General features: G+C 41.7%; 1 protein-coding gene and 1 long non-coding RNA gene across 5 annotated transcripts; one reads left to right on the forward strand and one right to left on the reverse strand.

Moving 5' to 3' along the window:
- On the reverse strand, positions 1-21,859 carry tmf1 (TATA element modulatory factor 1). Of its 4 annotated transcripts, none has more exons than XM_017711442.2 (17): positions 21,315-21,859; positions 18,154-19,508; positions 17,174-17,277; positions 14,950-15,076; positions 14,249-14,354; positions 10,305-10,447; positions 8,800-8,966; positions 8,028-8,184; positions 7,345-7,437; positions 6,107-6,263; positions 5,705-5,897; positions 5,077-5,146; positions 4,883-4,975; positions 4,520-4,642; positions 3,007-3,159; positions 2,422-2,547; positions 1-1,400 (listed from the first exon to the last, which is right to left on the reverse strand). In XM_017711442.2, exons 1-17 carry the CDS (start codon positions 21,448-21,450, stop codon positions 1,260-1,262), a joined length of 3,444 nt encoding a protein of 1,147 aa, XP_017566931.2. In that variant the 5' UTR covers positions 21,451-21,859; the 3' UTR covers positions 1-1,259. The 4 variants fall into 4 exon arrangements, with proteins under 4 accessions (XP_017566931.2, XP_017566925.2, XP_017566917.2 ...); XM_017711436.2 differs by having other exon boundaries at positions 3,007-3,162; XM_017711428.2 differs by having other exon boundaries at positions 4,877-4,975.
- An 877-nt stretch (positions 21,860-22,736) lies between these two features.
- Positions 22,737-23,833, forward strand: LOC108435515. Its single transcript, XR_001858448.1, has 4 exons — positions 22,737-22,898; positions 23,271-23,353; positions 23,498-23,641; positions 23,744-23,833. It is a non-coding gene; the product is annotated as an uncharacterized LOC108435515 (long non-coding RNA).
- The last annotated feature ends 62 nt before the right edge of the window (positions 23,834-23,895 follow it).

A 23,895-nucleotide genomic window follows, 5' to 3' on the forward strand; every position in this document is an offset into this window, starting at 1 on the left:
TTAATAGCCTATATTTCTCATTTTATTTACACATTTACACAGAAACTGCAGATGGAAGCTTATCCATGATAGACGACTGCATCATGAGAAATAAAACTATAGTTTGCAATGAAGATGTAGTTGGATCAGTCTGGTCCAGGTTCAAGGAATGGTTCTCCAAAAATATCCAACTTGCACAATTTCCCCCTTATCCCAAACACAGTCGATGCGGAAAGACGTTTGGTGTCCAAAGTTTGCGTCTTTTCTTTTTGCACTGGACCTACAAGGATAACGTAGTTAAAATATAGTGTAAATCTATGGAACCAGACATCATATTAGCCACACAACACCAGGGCAAAATTAAAAAACACATTGGTCGAGCAACCACACTTGGGTTATGGGGAAAACTGCACATTTTCATTTTGGTGAACCATTCTTTTAAGGTAGTTTTCAAAATAATATTAGTGAGCCACAGAGTGACCTTGCCAAGTCACAAATTCTGCTTTTTACGTTGAAGAGAATGCAGCGGGGCTGTGCAGACGGCAAGGACTTTCCACAGCAGCTGAGCAATAGTTTAGTGCAATAGTCAACTTTATCCAATCTGCTCGATTTGACATTTATCCCCGCTCGGAGATTTCCCCGTGGGGGAATATTACTAAGAAATGTCACTTCACATGTGTGGTAACTAGATTCCACAAGTTTTTCCTTAAAAACTTTTACAGCTGTGTCGCCAGAGACCGTTGGTACTTTCCTCATTGCTTGCTTGAGCATCAGTGACTGAACAGGAACAGTATGTCGTCTGAAAATGGTAATGCAGTCATTAAATATTGGACATAAAGATATAAGCGAGAACGGAGAAACAGAGAGAAACCATCTGGAGTCCACTTCAGGCTCTCTGAGAGCAGATGACCTTAAATGTGCAAATTCTTGTTTTAGGCAAGTCACTCACCCAACCTAAGCCCACATTAACAGACAGTCCTTGTTAAAGTCTAGGAATTATCTTCTGAGGGAAAAATCACATTTAAAACGGTCCGATTCAGCACCCCCCGAAAGGAATCAGTCCTTAAATAGCTACAGACTATATACCCAATCGTGAAAATGCACGAGCACAAGGGAGAAAAATAAGTATACTGGTGGAGGGATGATGAGCCTCTTGCGTGATATCAAGGTTCTGCTTTCAGCAAACGAAAGCCAATCTTCCTTCTACAGTAAATGCACTTGTATCCCGTCACGTGTCAGTGAGACCGTGAGAGTGTGAATGTGTGAGAAAGAGTGCGAGTCTATTTCTGGTTTTTGAGCAGCTCGTCGATCTGAGTCTTGTACATGTTCTTGACGTCCTCCAGGTCGAGCCGCAGCTCCTCGGCCTCCTCCGCTTTCTCTCCGTACATCTGCAGGATGGTGTTGTGTCTCTGCTCCAGGTCCTGAGGCCAGACACACAAACGCACTATGACTGTAATTTACTCTGATAGAATATTGAAATTTATTATAATAAACATTACACGACAGTTCAAAGGTTTGGAATGGCTTGACCATAAAACATTATACATGCAATAATAACTTGCATAATTCAGGTTTAAATACTATAAAATATTATATATTCATTTTTCAGCCATGTTGGGTACAACAAGTAACGAAATGATGAACGATATTAAAATGATAAATGATAAAGAACTTACTGTAATTCTGTTTATAGTAATTTCCTGTCAAATGTAATTTTATTATTAGAACTTTATTCAGGACTTTTACTTGTTAGAACTTTACTTTGGATATTCAATTCACTATAGCTTCACTCAAAATATGAATTTGATTAGAACTTCATTTTGAATTCAGGATATTAACTTATTATAACTGCATTCTGCATGTTAAATTTATTAGAATGTTATTTTGAATATTGTAATAACTTATTTAATTCATTCAAAATTCATTCTGAGTAGTTAATTATAACTTCATTATGCATATTCATTTTATTTAACTTTATTCTGCATGTTTATTACAACTTTATACTAAATAGTAACCTTATCAGAACTTTTCTGAATGTTTCTTTTATTAGAATTTCATTCTCTATATTCATTTTACTAGAAATTCATTCTAGATATTCATTTTATAAGAACTTCATTTTGTATGTTAATATGTGAACTCCATTCTAGATACTCGTTTTAATCAAAACTTCAAGAGATTCATTTTATTAAACTTAGTTCTGCGTGTTTATTGCAACTTTCTAAATAGTCATCTTATTAGAACTCTTACATTTTTTTTTTACTAGAACTTCATTCTGGATGTTAATTTTATTCCAACTTCATTCTAGATAGGAACTTAATTAGAACTTCATTCACATCTCTACGTTAAACCAAAAACAGCTGTAGCTGCGTTGCCAAGTGACACGTTACAAACTGCAGTGGACGAGGCAAACTCTTCAAATCAACGTCCAAATGTTTGACTCACTTTGAGCTGCACTCTGAGTCTGGGAATCTCCTTTACTTTGGCCTCCATCTCATCGTTCTGATTGGTGAGTCGGACCAGCTCTTCAGCCATCACTGAGCGGCTCCTCTCTAGATTGGAGATTTCCAGCTACACAGCGACAGTTTATGAACAGAGTGGTGAGAATTAGTATCATTCACTTCCAAACAGAAATATCAGCGACAGCATTTCATTGTCATTACATAACTGGCCATTTCTGCAGCTGACCTTAAAGAGAAACCCCTGCCAGACTAGGGAAGCCCTCTTTTCATTATCAAAGGGTTTTAAAAAACCAGTCAAGAGGTAGAGTTTGTCCCCAAAGTTTCCTCTAAGCAGTTATAACTGCACACAGTTAAAGATCGATACATCATCAGCAGGGGCTTTTCCTAGTCAGGCCAGAGTGTAGTTTGAGTTATCTGGCTAATTGAAAACTCCTGCTTTGTGAAATATACCCATCAGAAGACGTTACCTAGCTCAGGTGGGTTGGGAGCTGGACATGGATCAGCTGTCCTCAAAGACTGGACTAGTTACAGTTGCTGTAGTTGAAGTCAGGGTGTATCTGTGAATTACCTGGAGCTGTGCAATCTCTCCTTCCCGCAGTTTGAGCTGGGACTGCAGGTTCTCGATGATGCTGGAACCTCCACTCAGTCTTGCTGCTTCGTACAGGCTGCTCCCGCTCAGAGACATGGTCATCGTGCCAAATGAGTGGTCCAGAGAGTCCTCCTGCTGCCACAATAGGAAGGAAGTGTAACCCTGATTTAACATAGCTGAAGCTTAATTGAATGTTTAACCTAATTAGCAAGTTTTCTCAAACAGCCAAGATGTTTTGTGTTCAGACCAGATTTCACTTTAGTTACTGCTCACACTAGAAGTTAATAGTCATCCAAATCTTTTCCATAAATAAATCCACAATAACATCTCTCAACCTGCATCCACATCTCCCTCAAGGTCACAAAGACATGTCGATGTGGTCATTTATAAAAGAAACTACAGAAAATATGAACGTCTGTGGCGTCCTTATGCCTGTGTGACATGACATGCACACTGGGGATTTCAGCTGCATGCAGTGTTCAGTTACACAGTGACCATTAAAGACCTGGATGCAGTTTGAAAACAGTTGAGAATGTATTTATAAAAAAGATTTGGGTGACTACTGATATCTAGTGTTTGTTAGCAACGTAAGCCTTGTAGCACCAGCATTAAACTAATGAAGCAAATCTTGGACCCTAAACACGTCTTGGCTGATCAACCTTATTTGGGGTAAGTGGGAAAACTGTGAATGTGATTCTCTGCCAAACCATCCCTTTAACTGCAAGGGCCTGTATGTGGGTCCATTCTTCCATTTTGAAAAAACTACACAACACTAAATTCACAGAAATTCTCAGCACTGCAGTAACAATGACGTGGTGGTGGTGTGTTGTGCTGGTACGAGTGGATCAGACACAGCTGGAGTTTTGAAAGACTGTGTCCACTCACTGTCCACTCTATTAGACATTCCTACCTTGTCAGTCCACCTTGTAGATGTAAAGTCAGAGACGACAGCTCATCTGCTGCTGCACAGTTTGTGTTGGTCATCCTCTAGTCCTTCATCAGTGGTCACAGGGCACTGCCCACAGGACGCTGTTGGCTGGATATTTTTGACTGGTGGACAATTCTCAGTCCAGCAGTGACACTGAGGTGTTTAAAAACTCCAGCAGCACTGCTGTGTCTGATCCACTCAGACCAACATAGCACACACCAACACACCACCACCACATCAGTGTTTTTGCAGTGCTGAGAATGACCCACCACCCAAAAAGTACCTGCTCTGTGAGGGTCCATGGGGGTCCTGACCACTGAAGAACAGGGTAAAAGGGGGCTAACAAACTACCAGAGAAACAGACGGACTACAGTCTGTAACTGTAGAACTACAAAGTGCAGCTATATAGTAAGTGGAGCTGATAAGATGGACAATGAGGTGGTCATTATGTTATGCCTGATCGGTGTACTTAAGAGGAATAACTGAATAATCATCATGCAGATGAAGGGCTTAATGGAAGCAGACCTTCGGTGTCTTAAATGTACCGGAGCTCACAGGACTGACCTGAGAGAGCATAGAGGTGTGCAGGCCACCGTGGTCAGCTCCGCTGATGGAGCTGGAGCGAGAGAGGGACGGGGTGGAGGACGCAGGAGCCTCGCTTACTGACGCGCTCGGAGTTTTCCGCTCCTAACACACACATAAAAACACACAAAACTTGTTAGGCCGGCTGAAAAACATACACTGATCTTCCTGGATTAAGGCAGTATGTTCTTTTTTGTAACTTAGTCTGTTGAGGTTGCCACAGACATGATGCCTGGACCGTGCTGGATAAAAAAAAAAAGTCACATGTGGTGGAATTATTGGTTTGCTCTGACCAAGTAAAAGTTGGGGGTAGTTCTAGTTAACTGTCTAAGGTCTTACTCCAACCTTTTCCTTCAGGGCCTCTTGTGCAAGATAGCATTTCTTCTTCTCCTGCTCTACCTTCATTTTCTCCATCTCAAGCTGGTTTGTGAGCAGCAGCTGGAAGACAATAGAGTGTTGAGTGGGTGTGCGAGAGTGAAAGAGTTTGTGAGATGAACAGACAGAGCAGCATGGTTAACAGAACAGGTGGGTAACAGTACCTTCTCCTTTCTGGCCTCTTCCAGGGCTCGTGCATATTCCCCTTTCAGATTTTCCAGTTCAACATGTTCCCTAAAGACAAAAAAAGCCCATTACAAAATTGGATCAAACCAGAACAATCTAATTAGACAGACAAACACATTTTATTATTATAACTTAATAATAATAGAGCATTGTAATTTATTGTAATAAGTGTTGCGCTACTATTCAAAAGTTTTGAATCACTTCACCAGATTAATATGTTGTATTAATAGTTAATAACTTGTATAAATGTTAATCTTTCAACTATTTTGGGTACAGCATGCAATATAATGATGTTACAATGATAAAGAACTTACTATAGTTGTCTATTTATAGCAATTTTTTGTCTTTGTCAATTTTGATGTCCTTACAACTCAAAAAGTGTTATGCCAATTGATCCTTGCTGGAATTAGCATTTGGAAATGTTTAAATAGGTTTAAGTCAGCTGAAAGGCTTCTGTAGGTGTTATGTAGCCTTATGAAAGCTTCCCTTCAGTAAAGGTCTAGCAATATCTCTTACTGTAATGTCAGTGTGGAGGCATATAGCTGACATTCCTAAGGAATTCCTACAGCTCAACTGAGAAGACATTCTGTGAAACCTCCTCCATACCTGCTGTTGTCATCCTCCAGCTTCTCCCGCCGTGTCCTCTCTGCGTCCAGCTGGCCCTGGAGACGCCCCTTCTCTTGCCGGAGATTGGAATTCTGGGATTCTAGAGAGGCCAACTGAGCCTTGATGGCATGCAGCTCCTCCGTTGCCGAGCGCTCCTTCTCCACGGCAACAGCCAGCTGAGCCTGGGCTTCAGCTACTCCATCCACAAAATAAGAGTTACAAAGACAGAAACAGGCAGGGAGAAGAAGGAAAGAGAAGAGATGGGGTCATGGTCAGGATTATAGTGCATCAGTTAATTATGGTTATTATGCCTAATCCATTTCCACAACTGAGCTTCTATGTACAGTGAAGAAAAATCAGGACTGAATGATCAACGCTGCATTTCTGCTCCACTGCTCTCACCTAAACGGTCGGAGATGTTCTTCTCCAGTTTTTCCCAGGATGCCGTCTGGGCTCCCAGAGTAGCCTGAAGGTTTTCTATCTGCCGCAGGAGGGGTCTGGTTGCCGAAGTAACACTCTGACTCAGCTCCTGGTTCCTGGTCTCCGCCTCCTGCAACCTCTGTAAAGGGGAAGAAAATGGGAAAGAGAAAATAACAGAATAATAGAAAAGGATTAGCCTTAATTAATTAAAAAGAAAATGTCATCCAAGATAAAATGAACCGAAATAAACATTTTTAGATTGATAACTGGATAATTAGTCTGGGGTTAAAGGGGTTAAACGCCATTATTTTTACAAGGCAAAACACAATGCATGAACCTACAAATAAAACTATTATGGTGCACACTACTGAATACTTTTATACAGGGCTGGGCAATATGACAATATTTACTGTTATTGTGATAAATTACATCACAGTATGTCATAGTATGCCTTTCTGAGCTTATCTTGGATATCGTGACTACATAAACACTTCCCAACTGCATGTTCGATTACAAAGAGAGTATAATTAATACTGTTTAGTGCAGCATATGCAAAGTGTTGAGTACAAATGATGGTATTCACAATTTTGACAGTATTTTCTAAACACAGCACTGCTTTGTCGGTGCCAATTTATCAAATTTCAGAAAAAATAAACAGTGCATCATATCATCCATCGTGAAAACTATTACGGTACTATATTTTTGCCATAAGGCCCACCTCTACTTTCATAATAATTTGATAGTAATCAGTTGAAATCCAGTGGTTACTATAGCACAGAGTTCACAGGCCTTCTGGGTAGGTCAGAATTATGATAAGTCCCTGATCGCAATTATTTGAGCTGCCTGCAATAATTTTCAACAGCCGTTATCTTTCACAATTATATGTGTACACCGCAACAAACCGAATGTGAACTGAGTGCGTTTTCATGCGCTGGGTTGATGTAACTGCATCTAACTAACTAACAGCGAGTAAAGTTTGTTTATTTGAGCCTGAGCTGTGTCTTTCGTCAGTTGGGAGCTATGTAAGTATTGACAGGCTAGGATGAAAGATAGCTAATCAGCTGACTCTACTTCAAGAGTTGTTTACAATGAATACAAAATACAGTTAAAAAGGTTAATCACACTAATTTATATGGCAATTTATCATCAGCTAAATCTTTGTGCCAGACCTGCATCTGTGATTGAGAGGAATATTACCCAAGAGTGGCAGGGTGAATTACCTGCTGAAGCTCACTGATCTCCTCTCGTAGGTAATCCTCTTTTCTGGCCTGCTGCTGTTCAGCTCTCTGCAGAGCCAGCCTCAGATCCGCCACCTGAAATCAGAGGCATGACAGGAAACAGTCTATTAACACATTCCTTAAAAGGGAATACCACTGATTTTTCTAAACAACTTTAGCCTAATTATATCGTTAAGATTATAGTTAATTCAGAAAGATTTCACATGAAGTGAGGTATTTTAAAGAAACTTCCCAAGTCAGAATTACTTACAGTGGTTGTGATAGGAACCAGGCGTCAAAAGTGTTTAATGCTTCTATAATGGTCACAAATGGTTACAAATACGTTGCCTAATGCTGGTGATATGATTTAGGGCAGCTTAGATTTTGACCTAAAACCCCGCCCTTTTTTTTTTTTTTTTTTATAAACGTATTCATGGTGGTGAGGTACATGCAGGATGTTTTAAGGGATGTTAATCAATGTAAATACTAATCTTTTAGCCCTACATGTAGTAGTACTGAATAATAAGTCTCAGGATGTAACAAGCCTGGGATTATAAGAGGAGTCCAGACCAACAGACTGTTATGCAATAATTTAAAATGTTTCAAAACACTCAATGAATAGACCACTATTTCAGCTCACGGCCAGTTATAGTGACAGAGTCAGGCCAGTCAGGGTAGAGCCTTACCTGATTGGCTAGAGCCTCCTGCTGTAGGCGGGCCTCCTCCTGGGCTTTCTCCAGTGCCAGGCTGAGCTCCTCCTTGGCCTGCACCTCTCGGCTCAGAGCCAGCTCCTGGGCTTCACTGGCCTTCGTGGCGTTGGCCTTATGCAGCTCCGCAAGCTCCCTGAACACCACACACACAGAGCAAATGCAAACTGAGTAGAGTCTTAATTTGGAATATGAATAAGACAGACTAACAGGAAGGGAAGGGTTAAAATGACCTCAGTGTTTGTGCAGAAAAACTGTGATTATGCAAGTGCTGAGATCATTCAGTAATACTGATTTGTTTGTGTTCCACCTTAAGTCAAAGATCTCAGCTCAACAGCAATTAGCTGCTGCCGCCATGCTGTCAACACTGGACGCTGATGGTAATAAGTGTGAGTGGCGGGGGGGTGTGAGGGGGGTGGACAGAAAAACAAAGAAAAACACACAAATTCTGATTTGACTGCTCCACATAGCCACTAATCAGATACAGTCTGATCTGTGACAACATATGAACGTGACTCAGAAAAGACCAGATTTCTGCGCTCAGGCTCTCAAACGGCACAACCATCTAAGCACTGGCAGATCAAAAGTTCAGTTCCTGGCACTGCCACAGCCTTCCATGGCCAGGAGCGTAAGGAAGCCTCAAGCTCTCTAGAGGGTTAGGATGATGGCCCTCAATTAACAGCACTCAGCACAATAATAGCCAACATGGGCAACTATAAACAAACGTAATTTGAGTGGGGGAGTTTATTACTTATAAGAGCCGTCCAGGGCGGCTTGCAGGCTGCGGTTCTTTTCCTGTAGTTCCTCAAGTTCAGTCTGCAGTTTGCTCAGATCCTTCTCCTGCCGCTCCACCACAGAGTTCAGCTTCTTTATGTTCTCTCTGTGCTGCTTCTCCAGCTCCTCCTTTCCATCCAGAACCTACAACCACACAGACAGCCATGCACACAATTAAGCCATTTTACACATTACAGCACTTCACAATGGGTCATAATAAAGCAGCAACACCCGGCAAGTGAGGACCAGTAAAGGCTTTTGAACCAGCAAACACAGATGGAATCATTACGGTCTAAACTTGCATTAAATATAAACTATTTTTCACGATACAGTGCAAGTAGAACGAAAGTGATGAGTATAAAGTGACACAGTTTGGCCCAATTCCCTTTCATCCCTTGTCCCTACCACTTAGCCCTTAGTTTTGCGCGCTCACGTCTAGGTGGTGTGTCCCGGGAAAATTTGAATGAGAAGCTGGTGAACAGCCGACTTCAGCTTCATATCACTTAAGAATTAGCAGTGGGCGATAATGAATAACTGCCACATCCCCCCTCTTTGAAGGCAGATGATGCCCTAAATGTAACTAAAGCCCAGCAGAGAGGAGCTGAACTCTGCCAGTCTGCAGTGACAGTAGAGGAGTGTAGTGTCACCTACTGAGCAATGCTAGTAGCTGTTAATGTAATGTAATGTTCTTTATATTTGAGGGTCCCATTTCGTAGGGGAAGATTTTAACCACAACCCCTTGTAACTCAGTTCTAAGGTGCAAGGTGACACTTAAAAACAAGGTGTAGGGGCAAAAATAAGAGATGGGATTGGGCCTATGAATCCACATATCAGAGGTGGTACTCACAAAACATCGGGAAGTAGAAGTGGTCATATTTGATCAATATTGTGCTTTTCCTTTCAAAGCCAAGACAAGTATTAAGCTTCGATCAATATGTTTTTTCTTACTAATTAAAGAAACAGCACCATAATATAGAGATTTCTGATCTGATTGCAGATCATCACCCTTTTAAATACTAACTAAGCAATCATCTGTGTTCCCACACTCTGGCTTTTCTAACCCTTTAAACTGTAGGTCAGGGGCGCTGGTCCTGGAGGGCTGGTGTCCAGCACAGTTTGGTGATTTACTCATTCAAACACACCTGATTACACTAAGCTATTAAATGACAGGTTTAATGGTTGTGGTGTAGGGAAATGTCCAAACTTTAATGGACACAAGCCTTCCAGGACTGGAGTTGTGCACCCCTGCTGTAGGGCTTTTCAGTTATTCGTCTTAAGGCTTATTATTCAGCAAAAACTATTAATAGTTCAGTAACTACTACAAACTATGCAAGTTATGAGACTATGACTTTGAGACTGGAACTGAAGTGCGAAACCACAGAGAGTCTTGGTGTCCTCAGACTCTCAAGGGAAAGGCGAACAGATAAACAGTGGGTTCAGTCAGTTTGTAGGTGTATTAATGTGTATGTTCCTCTCTCTGACCTGCTGCAGCTGTTTGAGCTCGTCTTCTTGCTCTTTGAGTTTTTTGGTCTGTTTGGTGATCTTCGTGTCGCTCTCCTTCTCTTTCACCCTCAGCTTCTTGATGATGTTGGAGTGCTGCAGCTGCTGCTTAGACAGTTTCTCACCTGATTGGGAAATAAAAGTCTCGTCATTCAAACATGGAAAGTGCATTTTTATGGCATAAATCAGGGCCCCAAACAGTATTTGGACACCATCATTTAAGTATTGGTAAACTAAATGACCGTGTTATTTGTTGATATTTCATATGTGGGTGAAAAAAACACCTAAAGTGTTCTGTAAACCACAGAGATGGAACCAAAATTGAAGTCTTTGTATTTTATTGTACTGCACCATGCATTGCAGTGTATTGTATTGCACAGAGTTCTGTGCTCAACTCTGTTTCTTTTCTCTGGGTGTCAACAGTGACTTTTTGTTTCTAGCAGTATCTGAGCTCAGGACCGACTTTCTCTCTAACCTACTGGTAACTAGCAAAGATACTTTCTCTAGATAGACAAAGCACTTCTTGTAAGTCACTCTGGAAAAGAGCGTCTGCTAAATGCTGTAAATGTAAATATAAATGTTTCACCAAAAAAGGAAAATGTCAGTCTTAGAAAGTTGGCCTTAAAATTAATAAAACCTGACATTATGTTTCTTAACTCAATGAGCTTAAAGGGGAACTCCAGACATGATTTCTGGTGGTGACAGAAACCAAACCTCTGAAGAGTTTAACATCTCTAAAAAGAACATTTTACAAGAAATGGTTACAAATATGCTGATGTCTGGGACGCTGTTTTAAGAAGGTTTTTGGTCCAAAACATATACTTTAGATTTATTTATGGCAGAGAGGTACATAAGGAAAACAACTCCCAAATAAAAAACACTATTTTTTCCAGGTATGAAATGGTACAAATTGAACAAATCAGGATGTACCAGTATTTTACTATTATCAATGTAATAAAACTGTATTGTATGTGTGCAGGTTCACTGATGGCAAATAAAATGACTATATTTGCAATGCAGACCCTTTGCTCCTATCACTACTGTAAACAAATCATTGTAAAGTGTCAGTAAATTTCTGTATAATGCACAATTTCTCCTCAAACCACTCTAAAAGACTTTGTCATAACAAGTAAACTATGTTGAAATTTTGAAAGATCTGTGCAATTCCTCTTTAATATATTTTTAAGTATAGTATAAATGTCCAGATACTTTTTGGAGCCAGTGTATAAAATAATTTAAAATGTGACCAAAGAGTAAAATATAAATCTGGTTTGTTGATAGGACTGGTAATTTATTAAACAATAGTAGTGCAGATAGTTTTACTAAAAGGTGTCAGGCGGCTTCAGTACAAAGAAGCAGAAGAGTCGTTTTTTGAGGAAAGTCAACTAACTGGACAACATGGAGGTTTTAATTTCAATATTTCTGTGGTAAATAGACACTCTGAATTTTGATAAATGGTCTAAAGCAATTTAAAACCATTTCTGTTCATGTGCCAAAATACAATAACAATGCAGATAACAATGCAGACAGGCTTTAAGGCCAAATCAACAGATTGCGAAACGAGTAATTAAAACACCCATATAACAGTTTCAGAGTGTTAAGTGTGAACATCACACGCTTTTGTCTGATGTTTCTTGAAACTGACTCTTGTAAATAGGTTTCACACCTAAGAAAACCTCATACATGGAAAGCTCCAGAAAGCCAGCTGAGCCAGACTTTGACCCACCCTGCAAATGAGTGCTAAGCCGTATAGTGTTTGTTAATCGTTATCACAGTGTTGGTATCTGACATCAACAGGTGCAATAACAACAAAGCACAAAATGTTTGTGTGTGCTCTGAGTGTCCTGACCAATCCACACACATCCCAGATGAGTCTTTTTTGGCCAAAATAATGCAGCATGTATTACCCCGTATGTTCTGAATATACTGCCTCATATCACAAACGTACTAATTTATTTAATCTTGCATCAGTCAAAAATCAATGTTTAAATGGAACAAACTGAACAAATCACAATCTATTAACAAAACTAACTTCTTGGAACAAATGTGATACTTAAACAAATACATGTGTTATTCTCCTCAAACTTCACCACCGTACAGCGTGCCAGGGGCTCCTCAAGCCAACCATGGTCATGGATGACGAGGAAACACAGACTTCAGTTGATTCTGTTTATACTCAGCACAACCTTGAGTGAGCAAAGGGAATCTCAAGAGATTTCTCCCATCTAGCATACCATCTTTTCCAAGCACCTCCTTCAGGAGGCGCTACAGCACCCGATTTAAGAAAAGCTTTTTCCTATTAAGACTAAGTGACCCTTATTAGTCCCGCAATGGGGAAATTTCACCTCTGCAATGTAACCCACCCATGCAGTGAAACGCCACATACACCTTAGCGAAGACACACATTAGGGGGCAGTGAGCACACTTGCCCGAAGCGGTGGGCAGCCCTATCCGTAGCACCCAGTGCCAGCCCACAACTGTCCCCAACTGCGATGAGGTTACTTAAACTGTTCTGAGTAATATATATCATTATAGTCTGTCCATACGATTTCCAGCCTTTGTAAGAATGATATTATTTTGGAATGTCTACGGTTCTCTTATATTAAATGCTGTCTATTATATTTTATACAACAGTTAGTTCTGGCCACGCAAGCTGATTGGTTGAGAAGCGTACGTAACATGCTGATATTCTGCCATAACATCACGAGGTTGACTCAAACACTGCATCACTCCGCTGAGACACCATTGCTAAGCAACGCCTTTAGCCGCTGTAGGAGACGCTCAAGACATTTGAAAGTTTTTACTTATTACTTCGCCACAAACAGAAAATGGACACTTTTAGATCACATTGGACCGACAGCTGATTTTTGACTCAGATGAGACTACACTAAACTCAAAAACTGTCAGTTGGTCTGTGTGGAGCTGGAGAACCAACTGCCGGCTGTGAAGCTCATTACTCTGACATAACAACAAGCTGCATATTAAGGAACTATAATTTCGCAGAAGGAACTGCGAACATTAAAACATATTAAACTCCGCGTTCACGGCCAGGTTTATTAATTTCTTACTTTATTTAACTGTTGTATAAAAGCAATAGAATACTTGAGGTCGTGCGTTATTGCGCATAACATCACGACTGTGATGATCCACGGCGACCAAATCACAGCCATGATGTTCTTTCACAATAACACACTCCCTCTGTGCTCTATTGCTTTTATACAACAGGTAAATAAATAAAGTAAGAAATATTGTTTATTGTTGTTCCACTGTGAGGCAGCAAAAAGAAGCAATCAACTACTGCATGAAAAAACCAAACAACAATCTGTTTTGTTTATATAAACTCTGACAAGCCAATGCTCCAGTTGTGGCTCCTCTGTCCAGTAGCTAGCTAGTAAATCACACACTGCAAAGACAGAGAGAATGTAGTAAAGTTAGCTAAAGATGCTGCTGCTCAACTGCACCATTCAGATCACTCATAAGTCCCTCTCTGTTTCTGCTTATAAAGTATGAAGTTGACAGTAAAAAATGAGGAGAGATGCTGCAGGGAACCCAAACAAAGCACTTTATTTGGAAAACTACATGGTGTGCAGGCTATCCTGAACGTCAACTCACAAAACCCAACAGCTGGCCTACGCCTCAGCCACTATACAGCGGCCTCCCTCTAGCAGCGAAGGCTCTGCCACAACACTACGGTGAGAGATTTGCCAGAATTTATCTAAAACATAGGCCATTTCTCTCGACAATCACCTTGCGACTCCTGCAACCATCCCACGACCGTGCCAGGACAACCCCACCCCCTGAATGGAATCATTCTTAATTTACAAGAAAAAAAAACTTTGAATTGAATTAGAAGCCAATGAATTGTGAATCGAATCGATTTGTTATGTCTCCAAGACTGACAATCATCCTACTCGAACTGCTCTTACCCTCCTCTAGAAGGCCTCTGATCTGTTCCTCCTTCTCTCTTATCAACTCCAAAGTTTCATTTGAGTTGAATCTGGCTGCCACCTCTTCTCGAAGGCCCTTGATTTCCTGGAAAAGCAAAACATGCGGTGAACAAACATAGGCAATGCACACTGTTTGCTAGGACCTACACACCTTTTCCTAGACATATATTTTGGAACAGGATGTGCTTCTGTGATCAAAATCAGCATAAGCCATAAGACGTCTGACCTAGATCAGCCTGTGTTTTCAGACTGATGGCTCTGGCCATAAAAACATGATAAGACATCTCACAAAAAAAGGTTACAATGTTTTACTGGCCATAAATAAGAGTGTAAATGGAGCACAGGGGCACTGTTACATGCACACGGTCTTTCGAACAGTATAGAAATGTTAGAACAAGTAACTGAAGCTTATGACTCGTCTCAAATAGACTTGCTTATGTGGTTTTTGACCGTGTATGACATCCTATTCATTCACAATAAATGTCAGGCTTCAAGGCAGCTGCTACTACTGTTTTTACTTATGTGAAGTACTTTTGCAGTCCATGTCCATTTTAACTAGCTGCGTAAGCCTGGTAACAAACAAGCCTTGGCTGATCAAATACATCTGGCGTTTATCAAATGAATAAAACCAAAAAACATGATGGCTATCGCAGCTACAGAGGCAAACAAAGATGTCTCACCTTTTTGGCGATGTCTCGCTCTTTGCAGGCGAGCTGAGCTTTCCTCTCGGCATCAGCGATGCGCTGCGTGAACTCGTCTTTCAGGGACTGCACACTGGCGCTCTCCTCCTTCAGACCGATCATCTCACTACGAAGCACATGCAAGCATTTTATTTTAAGGACCAAACCGTTTACATTACGTACAGTTCAACTGCAGGATTGGTAGGAATATGACTAAATCTGCTTTCCTGGGACAGAGCCGGGGTAAATGCACTACTCAAAGGCACAACAGCCGGAAAACACAGCATGCAAATACAACCTTTGTATGACTAGTACACCAAACACTCCATGGTTTAAGAGATCTGCATTGACAATGCAATTACACTGTATTGACCTGCATTGCAATTAAGTTCTAGGAAGATGGCAGACTTCTTGTGCAAAGACATTTCATGAAAAAGCTTTCAGAGCAGTCTTTTACATGTGCCTCAGCATGCTACTCCTCTGAGTGGGATTTTAATGATGATATTACAAGGGTATTAAAGGAATATTTCAGTGAAAAAATGTCTGTTTAAACACTAGGACCTTCTGATGATGTAGCCAAGGACCTCCTGATAGGAGTGTCTGGTGTATATTGAAGGTGAGAGGAACTTTTGAAAAATAAGAAGGGCTTGAAAGTGGATATCTGAGGACGGGCTGTTTGAACAGTCCTGCTAGCTGACTAATGCAGCTAGAAACTTTAGTTCTAGGAAGCGGAATATCACGCCTATAAGTGGTACATCAGCGGATCTCATTATCATTGTGGTGGAGTTTCCAATGGATCTATGCGGGAATGTAACAATGCAACATACCACACTGTACGACAGCGTATCATACTTATGTATCACGTCATGACTGGCAAGTTAGCTTGGGACTGACATTATCCTGTGGCTAGAATCCTGAATTGGGACACCGCAAAGCAAAACTAGAAAATTCATATTGGAAACTAATGCTGAATACTTCACTAAACCTAAGACAGAAACTTTAACATGCTGACGTGAAGTGCTCCTTGTTTTTGCTGTATTGAAACACGTAGTGAATCGAGAACCAACTGTATTGTATCTAATCAAATAACAAATTTTGTGAGCCGTTTCATCTGCGGTTGTATGCCGGTTTTGGTGAATGCATGCTGGGTATTGTAGTGAGAGAACACTGATGGACAAAAACACACAGATACAAATCTGTGGATGCTGTCAAACCGATGAGGCTGAGGGATGCAAAGCTGCACTATAGAATATTACATAACATGACAAACAACATTAAATTAAGCACTAGTTTCAGGCTGTTATGCCCCTTTACGCCAACTCTACTCAGGCAATTCACTCACAAGAACAACACACAACCTTTTTCCAATGTCTCTTTCAACAGGCTGTCCTGTTCCTGTGCCTTTAAGACTGATCTATGTAAATCACCTCTGTTCTGGCTGGCTGCCATGTATTGCACCTCATTTGAAAAGCTGATAACTTCAGGGTGAAGGGGGTGGGGCTAAACTGATTTAGGCAGTATAGCTGGATATATGTAAACGTGTTATTTTCCTTGACATCACAAAAACACTGAATTCAAAACAGGCTGTTTTTGCAGCTTCATCTCCATATATGGACTGTATAGACTGGAGAGTTGTTTCCGCAAACTCTTAGTTCGAAAAAGGCAAGGAAAATTCAGTTTTTTATGACATGGGCCCTTTAAATCAGTTCAGTCACAGTGTTTACAATACGATGGCTATCTGGGGAGCTGGCTGACATCTAGTGAACAGACCTTTTTCTCACTCAGATAAGACAAGAGCCATAACAAAACACAAACAAAAAACCAACCAAAAACTAAAGAAAGGTCAGAGACTCGCTACGTTTCAGGCTTCCATGTCAACAATGAACGAGATTCCCCTATAAATTATAAGCCCTCGCTCTTTAAAAAGTGCCACATTTCCCTTCACCAAAGTAAATATTTTGACTGCTCCATCTGTCTCTATGCCAGACTTTGCCATTAGACCCATTATAAAACCCACACACCCACAGCTGACGCTTCGCTAAAGGTCCAAACTGCTAATCATCAAAGCAAACTCCATCTGTTCAACACTTCAACCACATTCAGTGCAGCCAATGACCAACGAAGGAACGTGTCAGAACTGAATAATCCCATCGAAACGCTCTCAAACCCATATCCTGGATCAACCCTGCTACTGTGCTTTAGTAAGTGACCCAGGGCTACTCACTCTTTGAGGTTATCACACTCCTCCTCCAGACGGGCCTTGTCCTTGCTGACGGTCAGCAGCTGGGCTTCTCTTTTCTCCAGCCTACTTGTAAGCTCGTCAATAGCCTGAACAAAGCGAGACGGACATGCCAAACATCAGGGAGTAGATGAATCCAACATTAGCACAACCTACTCTGTGAAATACTTTATTAATTCCATAGGTGCAATAGGAATCCAGATAGTTTAGCAATTATATTCCCATCAGATGCACTGTAAGAAAGTGCTGGCAGCTTTAGAAAAAACTGGCAAAATGGGATATTCACCAAGTCTTGGTCACAGAAGAGTCAAACTTAAAGCATCACCACTAATGTGGTTGATCCACTAAGACACGCTTGGTGTCTGCCGTTTGCTTGTTTTAAAAAAATCTCAAATCTGAGCCCATTTTCTAGACTTCTACCCAATTCTTCTCCCAAATGTAGTCATGTCTAGTTCCACTTACAGCAGTTTAGCTCCGCTCATTCATATCAAAGTTCTAAGGAGAGTTTCAGCGCTGATAATAAATACACTTCAAGGGGAAAATAAAATTAAATAAACTATATAAGAAATTAGCCCAAGACATATTTGTGAGTGAAACATGGGAGGGTCTCTGAGTTATGACAGGTGGGAGTGGGAGGGGGCAGTTAAATATGTCATTTTCCTCGGCCACTGGTGTACAGTGATGTCATCAAAATCAGAAGGTTTTAAAGAGGGAGAGCTGAAAGCGAAATCTCCTGAAATACTTAGAATTTCAATGATAAATCACGGAGCATAACATAGCTGACTCCAATAGTACGTTTACTGCATGCACCGGAACACTAGACAGAGTCAATCACAGATTAAGCCTAGTGTTGGAATAACTTGCAATGCCAACGGGGTTTAACGATTAAAAAATGAAAAAAAAAAAAATTTAGTCTACTTTTAGGCTTAATCTGGATCTGGGAAAACTGACTAGCAAATTCTGACCTTCTGTAGTTCCAGGAGCTGGCAGGTGGAGGCTCCTCTCTGCTCCTCGGTTATAGGTGGAGTTGGTGCTTCATCGGGGTCAGTCCTTAAGTCAGCCTCCTGCTCTGCCTCCTGCAGGTCTTCTGGCTGGTCACAGTTAACTGGTGTAGCACTACGGCCACTTTCCTCCATCTCGTTCTCCTCCAACGTTTGGTCCTTCACAGACTCCGTCATTGTTAACTCCACCTCTTCCTGCTCCTGATTGGTCGGTGGCGCCGGGAGGGCGAGGGGAGCAGGGGTGGGGCCAGCAGTGACAGATGCCAGTGTGCGGTTCCCGGGAATCTCGTCATCCGAGTTGACCTCACTGACGCTGCGGCTATCCAGCGACTGGACACTAAAGGAGTCAATACGCTCAAAGGCGTCGGAGGAAGAGCCGCAGCTTTCCGTCAGCTTAGGGTAGTCGTCCAGACGGGGGAACTCCCCACAGGCAGAGGCCGAAAGAAGCTGGAAGGAACCTTGCATCAAGTGCAATCCTGCTTTAGCTTCCGCGGTTTCCTGCCTGGAGCTAGCTGAACTTTCACTAATCACACTTTCGTGGTCCAGCACCTCAATATCACTGGTGGTGGAGGTACCAGAGGAGAAGGCGCTAACAGGAGGGGATGGGGTGTCACTTTGCCTGTCTTCCGCTTTAGGGTCCTTGGAGTCCAACATGATGTCTTTGGGTGGCACCGACAAAGTTTTGACTGGGCTTTTTGGCTCTGGGGGTCCAGAGCCATCAACATCACCTGCAGATCCAGATCCAGCCTCTATGGGCAAAGGTGCATCCACTTGTGTGACTTCCAGAGTTAGCCTGGAATCCTGAGACTCTGCTTTGCTCTCGCTGCTCTCTGGTTCAGTGTTTTGCTCTTGTACAGTCAATGAATCAAGAGTAACAGGCTCAGGTTGCTGTGGAACAGTATCTGCAGATGGTTCCTGGGGTGCACTGGCTGGAGGTGGCTCTTGTTCTTTTGGTTTGACATCCACCAGATTGATCTCTTCTGGTCCCAGGCTGCCACGTCTATCGGAATCTGGTTGAGAAAGCTTGGAAGAGTCTACGTCATCCTTGCCAGCAGGTTTCGTCTCTTTGTCGGCTTTCTCCTGTATTCGGCTGTAGGATTTGGTCGGCGCCACAGACACCACCGAAGTCTTCTTTACCGTCTGGATGTCCCCGGGAGATAGGAAGGCACTGAAGAAGCTCTCAGATTCATCGACCACAGTGCGAGTGACAGGCTTGGTGATGGCCTCGGATGAAGGATTAAGAGTCTTTGGGCATTCCTCTGAGGGTGAGACCCACTGATTCATTCCCCATCCTGTGGATACAGGCTTGCTTAGAGGATCTGGGAATAAAAAAGATGAGAAAGCAAACCATTTAAGGCAGACATTTAAACAACATTAAAACTAGACGTTCAAAGATATGTATAGTCTGCTACAGTGACCACGTTACAATTTACTTCAGCCTAATTATATTGTAATAAAATTACTTTTCCACCCCCCCAATTCCATTTTAGCCATTCACATACAGCCTCTATTTCCCTCTATTTTGGGTTTAATTTCAGTTTATTTTGCTGGTGACAGCTGTTGGATTACTTTGCTGCCTTTGGAGCTTTAATATTTTATTACAGACCAAAAAGTTTTTAAAGCAAGAAAAAAAAGAGCCTCTAAAAAGCTCCACAGCAGTTCTATGGGGAGTACTTAATGAGAAAGTCTGATATAATTACATGGTTAAGATGTAAATAAGTGAGTTCACTGTGGTGATGGTAGGAACTTCTGAAATATTTAAAGCCTCTAAAAGCCTCACAGATAGTGACATTAAAAAATTGTGAATATTCTGCCTCTTGCCTGAAACACTGTTATATGATAGCTTTAAAATACATTTTAAACCTAAAACCTTTTAATCCGTTCATGGTGGAGGGCGTGGTGAACACATTCAGTTTACCATTACCATCACAACAAATAAAAGGCCAGCTACATATGTTGGTTCACTAGTCATTTTGGATAATAAATAAAAGATTTATATTTGTGTTGTAAGCCTAGTTACCATCAATCACCAAAACTAAATACGTTTCTATATGGTGAACCATTTGACACCACATTACAGCATTCTGAATTATTTTTCTAACATCACAACAACTGAACTGTGCAGGATCTGTGTGTTTTAATCTGCGTAATTCCCTCTTTTAGGAATATTTCGGCTCCAGGCTCCGATTTGGAAGCTGGGTTTTTTAACCCAGGCCCATGCTTCCTCAAAGTTGAAAACTTTAACATGACCTACATTAACAATCTGCATATGTGCGCTGACAGAAACACCTCGGTAAACATACAGCCACGGTCGCAAGCAGATACCAGCTCCAGTTCTGGATTTCCTAGATTATGTTTTTCTTTAACACACCTCATTCATCAGATACAATTAAGTATCTTTTTGTTTGTTGAAAAAGGATCTTTCTGGCTTTTTTGCAGCTCATTATTTACAGTATCTGATAGATATATGATTGAATTCCTTGGGTGCTGATGCTGTCACGAAAGAATATGATCAGGTAGGGTGAGAGGATTCGCCTCGTCTTTGAGAGGCCTTCGTGGATTTGCCTCGTCTTTGAGAGGCCTTCGTGGATTTGCCTCGTCTTTGAGAGGCCTTCGTGGATTTTTCACTGTCTGTTCAAAACCCACAAAACTTCAATGCAAAGCACAGTTTAAAGCAACAGCTTCCCCACATACCTTCCTCATACAGACAACTTCCAGTATTTTAAGGATGACCTTCACCTGAAAGGCTTTTAAACTTCTGAACTGAACATACGTAGGTCTTGCTTACGATAAATAAACTGTTTAAAGTCTGATAAATTAGACCTTATCAACTCTTACATCCGAGACTAGTGTAACGGTACAAATTCATTTAAGAACAACGTTCCCAGGAATCTCACTTCTTCCTGAAACTATTCTTTCCTTCTTAAGACACTAGTGAATCCCACCTGTAGATGACGATTAAAGGAAAACACGTAGCGGCCGTGCAGCGCAGGTGGGCCTTCAGATGAGGACCGGAGGGAAAGGGAAAGACTGCTGTCTTGCTTTCTATGTACCTGTCAGAGGAAGGTATCCCTGGGATAGCTTCTACATAAGATGCAAGCAAGAAAGAGTTACTTAAAACCCACCGTGTAAAGCAGGTGTGATGGCATCCCCCCACTGGTCCTCTTCTTTTATGTCCAGAACTCGGTCGATGGATTTCTGGGCAGTTGTCAGAGCTTGTTTGGCGAAGCTGGACAGCTGGGAAGCGTTGAACCAGCTCATCTTTACTCTCGGCCGGCTAACTTAGCCAGCCAGGTTTCCTCTAGCCAGGAACACTGTTATTTGGGAAAGCGGTGGCTATTTCACATCGTCTTCCACAGAGAGTCAGAGTAACGCTAAGCTAATAAACAGACAGAGTTACTACTGCCGCTGTTAGCCTGCTAGCCCGCTAGGCTAACCTAGCTAGCTGTCCAACACAGCGCTCACTGGACAGAGCTCAGCACTGACGAATCCCATCGCTACTAAAAGCCTCGGTCGTCTAAAACAACGTAAAACAAATTGCTGTCATTCCCTTATTCCGGACATGGTGCTCAGCTTCTCAGGTCTCGGTTTGTTGTTGAAATTCAGCCCGAATCTCCTTTCCGAGCTGACGGCGCTGCTGCTTCCCTGTCCACGTAGCACGGATCCGTGACGTCACGCGACCAGGCCCCGCCCACCTAGTTAATTTTTTATTTTATAAATATATATTTATATATATTTATGATTACTTAAATATTTTAAACAAAGTTAAAAATTCAAAATGCTTAGAACACCCTTCATGCATCCCTCCACCGTGAATCAGCTCAAATAAATTAAGACCATCATCATTTCGTGTAATAACTTTCTGTGAGGGAGATTTAAAGGTCAACGCGTGGTTCCGATCACCACCACTGTGAACAATTCTGACTCGAAGCACTCGGAATTACACCTTAACCATTTAATCTCACAGAAATTTCAGAAAATCAGTTGTGTTCCCCTTTAAAACAGCATCAGGATTTGTTTCAATGAGAAAAGGGCTTGCTGAAAAGCGTACTGAAATGGAAGGTCTTTGAAGGCGATAATGTTTTGGCAGTGTTGTTAATATGGTGAAGTGAGTGAAACTGTAATCACTGAAAACACGATCTTTTTGGGAAGCAGCATATCCATAAACGCAAAGGGTTACTCAAATTTTTTCACAATTTACAAGTTTATAAACATATCAGTGGTTTGGTCGTTAGTCTTATTCCTCATACTGAAGAAACATGATGGAGGTAGTTCAGGCCATAAAGTTCAGTCCTAGATATTTTCAGCGAAAGAACATAGGGACCTTGAAAAGTAGGTGTTACGTGTAAGCCCATGTTTTGTTTATTCTGTGTGTCTGTGTGTCTGTGTGTGTTTGTGTGTGTGTGTGTGCACCTCCCAATCTCTCCCTTCACAGGTGTGATGAGGACCTCTGACCAATCAGAAGCCTGGCTGGTGTAACTGGAGGAGGGGCTTAAGCATCAAAAGGAAGCATTCAAGCTAGTGGTATATAGAGGACTGGTCATGTGTGTGCTGTAAATCTGATGCTGGGCGTGTGGTGCTTTTATGTTTTTAACAGGGCTTCTTTCAACTTAATTTACGAGACTTCGTCTCTTGTGTAGGAGAATTGCTTGTTTTGGTGTTTCACAAAAGACGATCTGAGTATTTGTGCCACCATGGGTTTCAAACTGGTAAGAAGGGTGCACCTATTTTTGCACTATGTAGAAGTCTACTCTGTTTGGTTCCTTAGGTCTGAGGGTGGGCAGTGCCATGTGTGCTTCTGATCATTGGTCAGGGAAGTATACAGTAGTTAGCTTTTGTTTGCATTAGGTTAGGTAAGCACTTTGTTTCTGTGTAGGCAAGCATGGCTAGGTTTTTGTGATTTCTTTGGTGCCAGCCACAAGTTGATTCTTCGTGTGGTATTATTGGGTATGATAGTGGGGCATTTTATTCTGGTTGGTTTTAAGAAAATGGCTTCAGTGCTGTATTGGTCAGTTTCCCAAGCTTCTCACCCCTCACTACCAGTTTACTCTTCTAATGCCTCATGTTACTGATCCCACAAGTGCCCTAGATGAAATATGATGTAACATTTGGGGGCTTGTCTGAGATCGAGTGCCTGGACAGGTTCTCCCAGGTCATGCCAGAGGTAAGGGAGCTGTGAATGTCTCATGATCTGACCCTCGACTGGCTTGTAACAGTGGATTTGTAAACATTTCAATGAGCAAATAGAAAAATGGACACGTGTGCTCACTGCCCTCGTGTGTTTGTGTGCGCGTGTTTTACTGCACAGATGGGTTAAATGTGGAGGTGAATTTCCCTGTTTGCGAAGATGAGGCCCTGAGAATGTTGGGATTTATCCTTTTCTAACAAGTTTGCCTTAAATATGGAGAACACTGGAGATGCTTTCTGAAATGCACATATTTAATCTCCCCAGGTAAGTAAAATCTAACCTTATCTAAGATCATAAGGAAATCAGCTTAGTGCCCTTTGTGACTCATGACCTGGTTATCAAAACGGGGATGGGGCTGGATTTTAGGGAAGCAGTTCTGTGACCGGAAGGTCGTCAGTTCGATCCCCCTGAGCTGCCATGACTGAAGTGTCCTTGTGCAAGGCACCCAACCCCAAACTGCTCCTCGGGTGCTGTGGATAGGACTGCCCTGAGCACCTGGGCGAGTGTGCTCACTGCTC

The sequence above is a fragment of the Pygocentrus nattereri genome, chromosome 21 (genome assembly GCF_015220715.1).
Source record: "Pygocentrus nattereri isolate fPygNat1 chromosome 21, fPygNat1.pri, whole genome shotgun sequence".
In the NCBI taxonomy this organism is placed as follows: Eukaryota; Metazoa; Chordata; class Actinopteri; order Characiformes; family Serrasalmidae; genus Pygocentrus; species Pygocentrus nattereri.

Bases quoted from the DNA above. Each gene is read 5' to 3' on its own strand.
- tmf1 (XM_017711419.2), bottom strand. From the start codon at position 21,450: ATGAGCTGGTTCAACGCTTCCCAGCTGTCCAGCTTCGCCAAACAAGCT. The intron at 15,077-17,173 runs GTGAGTAGCCCT...TGTGCTTCGTAG, and splicing joins GAGTGTGATAACCTCAAAGA to TGAGATGATCGGTCTGAAGG. The intron at 4,976-5,076 runs GTACTGTTACCC...ATTGTCTTCCAG, and splicing joins AAGAGGCCAGAAAGGAGAAG to CTGCTGCTCACAAACCAGCT.